The sequence below is a fragment of the Lepisma saccharinum genome, chromosome 23 (genome assembly GCF_977018435.1).
Source record: "Lepisma saccharinum chromosome 23, izLepSacc3.1, whole genome shotgun sequence".
Lineage (NCBI taxonomy): Eukaryota > Metazoa > Arthropoda > Insecta > Zygentoma > Lepismatidae > Lepisma > Lepisma saccharinum.
The window spans coordinates 56,247,211-56,259,388 of record NC_139251.1 but is presented as its reverse complement, the minus strand read 5'-3'; the positions used below and the strand labels follow the sequence as shown (position 1 = coordinate 56,259,388).

The 12,178-nt window shown below is 36.7% G+C and overlaps 1 protein-coding gene across 1 annotated transcript in view; it reads left to right on the top strand.

Annotated features, from left to right (window-relative positions):
* The window catches only part of LOC146005517 (histone-lysine N-methyltransferase PRDM9-like), a 35,989-nt gene extending 26,872 nt beyond the window's left edge, over positions 1-9,117 (top strand). The window contains exons 11-12 of the mRNA XM_083144762.1: positions 2,010-2,774; positions 9,050-9,117. Coding sequence (XP_083000888.1) covers positions 2,010-2,774; positions 9,050-9,117 — 833 coding nt within the window. The remainder of the gene's footprint in view (positions 1-2,009; positions 2,775-9,049) is intronic.
* The last annotated feature ends 3,061 nt before the right edge of the window (positions 9,118-12,178 follow it).

Sequence of the window (12,178 nt, the reverse complement as noted above, 5' to 3'; positions counted from 1 at the left end):
CATTTTCAATATTAATCTGTACAGCCAATCTTAATACCAGTTCGATTCGTTATTTATCAACCTTGCATCAACATCAGACACAACCGTCAAACTGTGCTGCGAGGTTCCATGCTTACAGGATTTTAAGAATGAAGTTTTCCGAAGATTTTTTGACTCAAGAAGATAAATTAACACGGTATTAACTCAGGGCCTATAGGTGGTACTGTGTGTAAGTTAATGGGATTGTACTAAATGTAGTTTATTTTACTCTATGTATTAAGTTTTACATATTGCTACAATTGATTGATTTGGTGTTTTAAGTCCACTTTATTCATAGTAAGGCTAATTGGGATTTGGCCTACAGTTTGAAGTTGGATCCGAACCACTATGTGTCTCTACAGGGTATCGAACCCGAGACCCCTTGATTATAAGGCGACGACGCTAACATATTGCTATAAGTCTAACAAAAATACAAACAATTATCACTTATACATCCTTACCCGCTTGCCGTTACCAAACTAACAAAGAGAGATCTATAAATATTGCGGATAAACACATGTAAATTATATTTAAAGTCCGTAATCAGGTTTAAGATAACCATACCAGTTTTCAAGTTTTGAGCCATTATTTCGTAGTAAAATGACGCGAGCCAATTAAAACTAAAAGTAGAGTGTTCCCCTGTGCTTTGAACCACGCCATGAAGGCGTAAAAGGGGTGTGGAGTTAGCACCCCACACTTTCTTGATCTCGGCCGAAGGAGGGCTGATGTGATCAGCACCATGCCCCTGGCCGTCTGCCTTTACGTTCCGCAGTTTCCTCCAGGTACCCACTTGAACAGGTGGGAAAAAATCGCGGTTTTCTCCCGCCGGGGATCTAGACCGCATGGCAGTCACACGCCCTAATGACTGAGCTACCGCGGGCCAATTATGTAATACGAGTAAATACTGTCTGACCCAACAAAGTGATATGCAACTTGTAAGAGCCATAGTAACACCATGCAAAACAGAATAAAGTCGTGCATATGGGTCGATTGTCCTGATATAATATTGTGGCATTTCATTATACAACACATGAGATATTATTCTCCAATTAATGGTAGCCACAATTTCTCTGTAAACTTTTCGCTCATTGAATTTAAAGATATTATTGGGCAATGTAGTTTTTACTGTTTTCTATCCTACAACTGGAGCATATGAACTTTATTATAGTTCTATTGTACGCTGGTTCCAGATAAAAGTTTTCAGTTTTCTATCGTGCTGAATTTTTAACTAGCAGCAATTAGATTGTGGCAAAGTGTAGATTATGTAAATTGTTTCAACAAAAGTCCTTTATAAACTTCCCTGATGATGTAGAAGTAACGTCATCAGCGTAATCCAGGAAACCCGGGTTCGATAGCCGGTGGAGGCACATAGTGATTCGAATCTTACTTTATACTGTAGGCGGTGTCCCGATTACCTATATGTGCATAAAGCGGGCTTGAAAACTCAACTCAGAAGTCTTGGGTCAGAAATAGCCAGTTTTACGTAGATATGGCTAAAAGTTTGATGAAATGACGGTTCCTTTTCAACTTGTAAATATTATAAGTAATTTTCATTGAGATGAATAACTACGTGTTTTTACATCCGGTTTGAATCAAGCTTCGAAACAATGTACTAATATAATCTTACATTTTAAAATATACAATGGAGCTTGGTTGATATGAATTACGAAATTACACAGAATTAGTTTGTCTTCAACACTTAGAAAATTGCAGTGACTGTGGTTGCCTTAGCTTCTGTAGTTAGGTGACTGATAATATGAGAAGCAAATAAAGTCACTCTTGCATTAGGCCTCTGTAAATAATGACGCTTCATTTTTAAAACACTGAAAGTAGCTACATATTTCTTCACTGGATATAAAATAATTATCGTTCTGACTAACAAACGTTTGAAACAAGTTAAGTGCCTAACAGGTGCCACAATTTATAAAAGGCCACATTTTGTGGTGTGTTGTATTGATTCTTGAAGTAAATGTATTTTTATTATATTTCAGGTGACATTTATCCATGTCTACATTGTTATATGACGTTCAGCGCATATGAATATTTGGAGCGGCATTTGAAGTATTGCAGACATGCACATGTGCAGAAATCTTCGGATGAAATGAAGGGAAACTACTGTACTGAGATGAAGAGAAGAAATGTTTACGAAGAATACATAAAACTGAGTGAAAAGAAGGAAGACTGGGTATATGTAGAACAACTTAAGGGTAATTCCATTGAATGTGGGCTGTGTAATCTTATATATGCAGATGAATTAAGTTTTAGTGATCACGTTTGTTTCATTGCTCAAGTGAATCAATTGATTGAAGACGTCAGTTGTCCATCGGAAAGCAAGGTCATGACTAGAACCAGTGAAAAGGATGACAAAGAGAACATGGAGGGCAAAGATTTAAGCGTTAATACTTGTCTCGAATCTAAGTTAAGTATTCACAGCGGGGAAAAGACGCATGGATGTGAATATCTGGAACAGGTTTCTGTTAAAAACAGTTATTATTCAAGTAATCGCCGAATTGAGAATGGAGGGAAATCGTTTAATTGTGAAGGTTGTGGAAAATTTTTCACTCAAAATAGTATCTGTATCCACTCCGTAGTGAAAACTTATAATTGTCAACATTGTGGGAAAAAATTCAGTAACAACAGTCATCTAAGAAGACATCTGTTAATTCACACTGGTGAGAAACCATACAAGTGTCAACATTGTGGGAAAAACTTCAGTGTAAACAGTACTCTAAGAACACATCTTTTAATTCACACTGGTGAGAAACCATACAAGTGTCAACATTGTGGGAAAAATTTCAGTCGAGACAGTTGTCTAAGAAGACATCTGTTAATTCACACTGGTGAGAAACCATACAAGTGTCAACATTGTGGGAAAAACTTCAGTGTAAACAGTCATCTAAGAACACATCTTTTAATTCACACTGGTGAGAAACCATACAAGTGTCAACATTGTGGGAAAAACTTCAGTGTAAACAGTACTCTAAGAACACATCTTTTAATTCACACTGGTGAGAAACCATACAAGTGTCAACATTGTGGGAAAAACTTCAGTGTAAACAGTACTCTAAGAACACATCTTTTAATTCACACTGGTGAGAAACCATACAAGTGTCAACATTGTGGAAAAAAATTCAATCAAAACAGTAATCTAAGGAAACATATCTTAATTCACACTGGTGAAGTGTCAAAAGTGTGAGAATAGGTTCACTCAAAGCCGCGATTAAGAAAGATATTAATTCACACTATAGACAACACTGTTTAACATAAAACACTGAATATAATTTCATTGCATGTAGTCCTCTCTGTATGCCTTTCCGAAGCTTCGAATTTAAGCTCTGTACAAGCGCAAATACACTTAAATTAAAATTGATAATCTTATAAATCTTATTCCAATTTAACACAAGTTTACATTAAATAGTTCTTGAACATTTTTGTAAACCGCTGACATTTTCTGATTATAAATTCGTTAATAACAAATTATGTCACAAAAATTGCATAATACCACGAAGGAATACAACATATTAATGGAAATATATGAATAGTCAAAACGTTGATTGAAAATTCAATATTCTTCCGTTACTCTTGTAGGGGGAAGATAATAACTCTAACAATGAAAGAAAAATCTACTTTACAGTATGAAATAAGAATCATGTATCATATTTTCTACATGGTGTGCAATTTTCATCTTTTTTCTCTTAATATTTCTTATTTCTAGTGATGCAATATTCCCATGGTGCTTTCAATGTACACTGCATTAAAAATGTGAAATTGGCTAACTTTATTTTGTAGTTCTGCTACTTACGTTCACTCATCATCGCATAGTTGGGCAACATATTTAACGCCATGCAATGAAATTAGTATTTCAGTGGTGTTTTTATTGCGAGTGACTGTACAAAATTAACCACTTATTTCCATATGTTCCCTTATAACATTAAATGTAATATTATTTCACTAAAGAACTCAACAAAAATGCATGTAGAATCATGTACAAGAAGTTTATTAATCAATTTCATAAAAATATAATGGATTCGTAAAGTTGTATATGAAACATTTGTTTATAAAAATTAAGGAATTGTTAACAAGCGAATTATAATTTATGTTAAATTATGATACAATATGCTCATTTTGTTCTTTATGTAAAGATTGTAACTTTATGTTTTTGGATTAATTAAGAAATAAATACCCTAATCATACTTGTACCTTGACCATAATTGGGATATTTTCTTATTTTAGTTTAAAAGTGATTCAAACAATTGATTGTATTATACTTACAAGTGCGATTCACCTCTTGTTAACTATACTTAAATACATTATATCTTAATTTGAAAATGGGTCATTCCATGTCAAATCGACCAATTTCAGAAACGTTTCCAGGTTGTTGTTATTATTATTATTATTATTATTATTATTTTATTTGGATGAAATTTGGCATAAAGGTTCAATCATGTCTGGAAGGCATGTATTCCAAATTAGGTTCCTCTGAGAAATAGGTCTAGAATTATAGCCTGTGGAAGAAGGTGGTGCGCAACAGAAAATGTGACCCAAATCTGAGAAATGAGCGTCAATAACTTTGGAACTATTTATCACTCACTGCCTAGTGATTTACACACCAAACAAACCTCTCACCAAGGAACACGTGTATTGCATCAAAATACCTCAGCTTGTTTACGTTAGCAAATAAAATACCCCAAAATATGCATTAAAAAGCCTTACGTGTCAAAATATTCATATTTTGTGTGCCTGCTAAGCCTGATGTAAGAAGGATGTACACATTATGTCGTCTCCATATATATCACCCATTCCAGGCCTGTACCCAGGATTTTTTTTGAGGGAGGGGCCAGATCCGTTGTGTAAATATCACTAAGCTGTGATCAATAGTTCCAAAGTTATTGAGTCCTGAAGTTAGCTCTGAGGCTCATTTCTCAAATTTGGGTCACATTTTCTGTTGCGCACCACCTTCTTCCATAGGCTATAACTCTAGACCTAATTCTCGGAGGAACCTAATATTTGAACCTTCATGTCAAATTTCATCCAAATCAAGAAACCATGACCTGGAGGCCCTGGTCGATCTGACGTGAAATGACCCAAGCGCATGAATACATGTTTCATTGTCACCATCAGACACATGTAGCAAAATAGAGACGTAAGATAAGAATACAAGTGTATGTACACACATACACATGATATTTTATGTCTCGAGATATATAAACCATGCAGTGTATCTTGATTCAGATTCCCATCTGTAATTTCTACGAGTGGAAAAAGAAAACTTTTACAAAGACAATAATAAAACCAAATATGAAAAGTTATTACAAATACACCAAAAGGGGCTTCATCTCTCCCTATCCCCCAATGCATTGCAAAAAAGAAATGGTGGAATGCATAAAAATATATGTATCCTCGAGAGTATGTAAGATATGTTTCCAGAGCAACAGTTCAATTGTATTTTGGAATGTTAAAATATTAAATTGAGCAAGAAATATGGGAAGCTGGAAAGAACTGGAAATATGGAAGACTACTGGAAACAGAATCTGTTGGTGGTGTTTCGTTGAGACCCTGTGCTTCGCAACGAAGTAAGAGGAAATAAATAAGTCGAGAAGTGGTCTAGCACTGGTTTCTTCACTATTTTAAAATAAACTGTCGTAATCAGTGTATTATTAGTTATTACACTGATAAGCTGGTAGTTCAGAATAGACGTATTTTGATTTGTATTACATTTTTCACACGACTAGCTGTTGTGCCAATTATGCTATTTTAGAGCTTTGGATTATTTCAAATAGACATAAAGAAAAAAAAAGATTCTCTTGGGTGAAGTACAATCTAGAATTTCATTTATGTATCACTAATCTGAAATTTCAACATCATTTGGAATTTCGATTTTCAAGATAATTGAATGGAGTGTAAAAGTTATGGTGCTTTGACCTTGGAGAGACATAAATGAGTCTATAATGGGTGTGTACAATGTCTTAAATTTTCTGAAGAGCTTGAGGCCTCATATGGATGCCGGAACATCAGATAAAGTTACGTGTATTTGGTTCGTACTGTTACCCTTGCAACCCATGTGCATTGTTTTACAAACAAAGATACCCCTAGACAAATCAGAGCCGAGTACGAAGTGCACCGAACCTCGAGTGCGGAGGTAAAGTTTGGGGGTGCCAGGCATGTAACAGTACATAATTATAATTAAGTAGTAGGAATTTTGAATTGTGGACTCAGTGGAGGAATGAGATATACCAAGTTAAAAAGCGCAAACAAACGGGATTTTTAAAAAACAGTTTCATATAACTAAAGTTTTATTTCAAACTAAACCATTTTATGTACTAACAATACAAATGCAATATTAAATTGTCAATCTTCTATATATATATAAATGGATGTATGTGTGTATATATGTACTATGTATGTTTGTTCCGGCATAACTCTCGAACGCCTGGAGCAATTTCAAACAAACATGGTACACATATGACTTAAAATCTGGGAAGAAATACTTTTGGGGTAAGACACCTCTGGCACCCCCAGGAGTTGGGGTGGGAAGGGAGTGGAATGTAAAAATAATCGAAAACGACCGATATTTGTGTGGTATCCATAGTTTTCGGGGTCTCTAAGATGAAAAGTGACACTCCCAATGCCGTTCGACTCCAAGTTCATCACCCATCGGCATGCGGGGTGAGAGGGGGTGAAAAATAAAAAAATGTCAAAAATGGCCTACATTAGTGCTGAATAGTTTTTGGAGTCGCTAAGATAATTGGTGAGATTCACGATTGCAATTTTCATATGTGTACCAAGTTAAGTTGAAATTGCTCCAGGCGTTCGAGACTTTGATTACAATTTGTATACTATACTTATACTTTTCTCAATACCTGTATAGTTACATTTTACACCACAGTTAGAATTCATTATTTTCCTGTATAATGGAAGATGGGGATAAATAAATACTCGGGCAACGCCGGGTAATCACCTAGTATGAAATAAAATCGAAGCATTATCTTAACAGTAATAACGTTAAAAATAGTAAGTTGACATAAGTGAAAAAAATCTGTAGATGCTTCATACAACTTACCTTGTTAAATTTTATATGAAATGACCCGAATAGTACCACAATTGTTATTTCAAACACGCCCAATGTCAAGTAGTACATACCTAGATCAAACTATTCTGTGTCTGTTTGACGAACAAAATCAATGTAAACAAATTCAAGTGGTTTGGTTAGAAGTCGTTCCTTTCCTCAACTAAACCCGGCTATAACTTGTATAAGTCAACGCACAATCAGAACTCAGATCACCTTTATTATTGAACCACCTTCGTATATCATTAACTATTTGTAGCATTTAGTCTCGAATTCTCTATGTTGATCTATTTAATTCAGTAACTCTGTTGTCTGAGCTGCTTGCACACAATTACAAACACAGCAGCGCTTTCAACCTTTTGCAGATTACACTCCAAATCCTTCCGCTGTTTGGATTTAGGGAGGAGATGTGAGTGAGGTTTTAACTCTGGCGCTTCACCGAATATCCACGTTGCTCTTACGCTTTATACAAACCAAGGAGTTAAGAAGCATATGAACTAAGTGTCGAGTCGAAAGCGACGTAGCAGTCTATCGTTTGGCTTGCAGTAACAATAAGAGGAATTGTTTCATCAGTAAGTACACCAACTCTTTTGTTTTTAACTGTAATTCTTATCTATTACTATTTATAAATTAAACCTTCCATTGGGAGAAGCATCTGCTGTAACACACCGAGAGCCGGTGTTTACATATACACTCTATGCATTTTGTATCAAGGACGTATTTAGGGGGGTCCAGGGGATCCGCCCCCCGAAAGACTTATCAAGTACTAAAATTAAATAATGAAAAATATATTCGTTTTGCCGTTGTTGTATAATTTCCTCTGAACTTATTGGAAGACAAGGATTATATTGGGATCATACGGCTTTGAGGGACACGAAGGACGTATTTAGGAGGGATCCAGGGGCCGGACCCCACGAAAGACTTACCAAGTTTTAAAATTAAGTGATGAAAATATTAGCATTTGTTGCATAATCGATGGTTATTAATTTCCTCTGAACTTACACTTAGGGTACCCCAAAATCAAACGCGCAACCTGCAACTCTTCCACAACCCAACCACTAGGCTATCCCTTCTACAACGCTCCTTGTTTTACAGGCTGCCAGAAATCTACAACAAACTTCCCCTGGATGTACGTAGGTAGATATTTTCCTTCCAGAAAGTATTTTTTGTACATTACTGACCAAGAACATGTAAATCTATCCCATCTTGTTAATGTTTTTATATTTTGTTACCTTTGTTTCTACTAAAATTTTTTTTGTGTAAAATGAAACTCTGAGTAAATAAATAAATAAATAAATAATTAGAAACTTACTTTTCTCCAACTAAATGTGACATCATTTCTGTTATTCGATAAATATTCAGTTATTCATCTATTTGACATTAACTTCATTGCCAGGGCACTTGTTTCTTTTGTAAATTATTCCAATCTTAACTAAAAGTAAGCTACGTAATGAATATGCGCTGTTATATCTCTATTTTTATAGTTACAGTCCTTTTACCTAATCGTGTATTAACAATATAATATTGATTTATGTATTGTAATTAGTTTAAATTTGATTTAATATAATTATTTTAATTTAAACATTATTATTATTATTATTATTCCTGACACACTTGGTTCGGACCCACCAAAACATATTTCTAGATACATGCTTGGTGTATATGTATATAAATTAGCCTATCTCTGTGGTGGAGTGGTTTGCACAGCACGCTACGACGCCAGAGGTCCTGGGTTCGAATCCAGACTTGGGCACGGATGTTCTTTATGAGTGTCCCCTCATCAATTTCATCATATCATCACTCATCGTGGCGACTATGCAGAAGTTGCAGAAAAGTGACGCTAAATAACAAAAACGAAACAAACAAATTAAATATTCAAATATGCAGTTTATAAAAATCAATGTTATTACTGAATTAGAATATCTTACTGGAGAATGTCTATATCCCATTTGGTGTGATGCTCAGAAATCTTGTCTGCTGCTCTGAATAATAGCGGTGAAGAAGCAGTAGCAGCGCCTGAAGAGAATAAGTAAAGATGGAAAGGGGTTGGGAATATTTTCTGGGAAGCGGTTACACCAAATCATAAAAAATGCACACTTGCGATTAGTGGCGACGATTGGATTCTAAAACTGGGAGGTGTTACTGTCCCTTGGTAGATAAGGGGAAAAAGTGGGGGAGGGGCAATTGTCCCACACGTCCTCCTAATCGCCGACACTGCTTGAGATAGTGGAACATTTACTTTTCAAGTCTTTCTAGATTGCTGGAGTTGGTATGGAGGCGCACCGATGGACAGGGGGACATCCACCGTCTGTTCGAAATGCTGGTGGTTGCAGTCAGTAGCGTGCCCAGGAATTTGGAAAGTTGGGGGTGGGGAGGGCTTACTTATTCTTTTATAGTAGTCAGCCCTTATTTTGGCTCATTTCTACTTGGTGCATGATCTGACCAAATATGCTGAGCCAAAATATAAAGCTGTTGCTGGTTAGCATTTTTACAAGACCACTAGCTTGATTAATTGTATGAGTGTTCCTAATTTCCTCATGTAATCCCTTTTATGCATATACAATACATATATAAATATAAAATTACGCTAATGGGATTTTCCGTATACACTATATATACACCCCTGATTCATACACATGAATATAACAATAAAACAGTGTCTCATCAAGGGTTTGCCCCTCCCCCCACTAATCAGAGGGTCTACGAACGAATAATGAAGTTCCTTAAAGAAAAAGTTTAATAATGATAGAAATATTGCTAAGAGTAATGTTGGTTTGCACACAAACACGAAATATCAACTGCAACATTCAGCATAGAAACCAAAGCGTTCAGAAAATAACGAAACATACTCCACGATATTAAATTTATTTTTCTGGCATCAGTTGAAAGATTAATAGTGTACGTACATCACACTGTGAATGTACGTATATATTTTGGGGCTCAAGCTCGATAATACTGCGACGATGAAGTTGAACGATGAACAGACGAAATGAATGCTTCCACCAGCGTTCGAACTTAGGATCTCCAGTTTCGCAGCGCTTTACGCCATCTAGTGATACATTTATTATTTAAATAGTGATGCCCCCTCAAAAAACACTGCTGTTCCTTTGACGCACTTATTATAACAAAAATTACAGCTACTGGAATGAAATAATGTGTGAAATATATAATTTTAGGTGGACATTCGTTTTCCAGGGAGGGGCCGTGGACGTCCTTCCGGACGTCCATGCATATACGTACCGAATAGTTAATTGCAAATGTACGGACCAGAAGACAAAAATACGTTCCGTGTGCTATGCGTGTTCGGTTGCGTCAGGCCTCCAATGCCCTCTTGAATGCTCGGGAAGAAATTTGCTTTAAGATTAAATTGTATAACTGTTATTCACTATCAAATAAGTTTATTAATTATCTTCCTAAGTCCAAAAATATGTGGTGGTTGCGCAACGTTGCCACCTAAGGAGCAGCCGCCCCTGATATTAATGGTTGTTACCAGGCACGTATCCAGGAATTCCTTTCGGGGGGGCTCAACACCATTTTTTTAAGGAGTATAGTAAGAACCTCACAATTGTATGTTCAAGACCAGTCGTGGCAATTGGGTTCCAAGATGGAAGGGGGTGGGAGGACGTTGCAAGGAAAGTTTACTTTCTCTTGGTAGACAAGAGGTCGCAATGTTGAGGCAAGAAAATAAAAAAATGGGGAGCAACTATCCCTTAAATCTTCGCCACTGTAAGGCTGTCATTTTAATCAGAACGTGAAATCGGAACATTTTTTACCACTCGACTCCTCTGTTTCCATGCATTAACAATGTGTGCCATCTCAGTATGTGTATTTGTCCATTTCTTCTCATCTGGCATAAAAACATCTATGGTGTCTTTGAGTGTTTTTACGAAGCTGTTACACATGCACGGGATGGACAATCCACTCGACAACGCGATATTCAAACTGTGGGTTTTGAACTGGACGCAGACAGTTCTCGAGTATTTCTCTCTGATTCGAGCCTGAACACCACTAACTTATCTTGTCTTATCTATGTTTGCAGCTAGTATAAAACCCAAAAACCCACTAAATTGTTCAGATTCAGGCCTTAGCACTCACAAGTGTTCAAAAGTGCCTGTCACTGCTTCCGCTGTCTTGTCATATATCGGCACAAAACAAAGGAAGTCTACTCGAATACAGGTGGATAACGAAACAATTAATGCACAGTGAAAACCCTTCCGTTCCCAACACATCTAATGTTTCGTCTCCCAGTATGATCAAATGCTTACTCATTTATCTCCAGTGACGTGGCCAAGGGAGGGTTGGTGAGGTCATAACCCCATTTGACCCAGTATTCCTTTTTTTTAAAAAAAAAAGAGGTACGTAAAAGACAGAGATAAAATGGCAAAATCAGGACTGACCACCAAAAATAGTATGCGTAACCCCTCTCCCTTCCGAAAATCCTGGGCACGCCTCTCTTTATCTCGGACACATTTTATAAAATCAACTCACCAGAAGTTTTTTTTCATTCCATATTGGAGATTGAAGTAAGATGCGTTCTTCCTGCGGGTTTGGATATGATCCTTTAGGGTGCTGTCGTCTGCCTGCCTTCACGCCTAACCTTAACAAGGCCCTAATTTTCCATCCTTATGACTTGGATTTTCAAGACTTAGGAAGGTTTCAGACTGAAGGGACACGCAATACATGTCGATTGGAATGGGCCAATCAACAGCAACGTTTCACACCGTAGTAACACAAAAGGCCGCACAAACCTAATCTTCAGGTGACACGGTGTGAAATCTCCCTTATTAGGCCACTGTCATTGTCACCTTGAATCGAAGTAGTAGCTCTTGTTGACCACAATTCTCCTCAACCGGTGGGAATGCTCCTCAGTTTTCTTCTCTCTCCTATATTTTCTGTGCTTGTTCACTATACAGGCAACACCTTACAATTTGATATACACAGTACATGTATTACGTAGACATTTTAACGAAAAATCGGTTGATGTCAAGGATGGCTAGGTGGCTCAGTTGGTAGAGCCCTGATTTGGGTCCTGGTAGAGCCTGCAATTTCCGCCGAAAATGTCTACATATGCAACATCTTCTTCCTTTCTCTTCT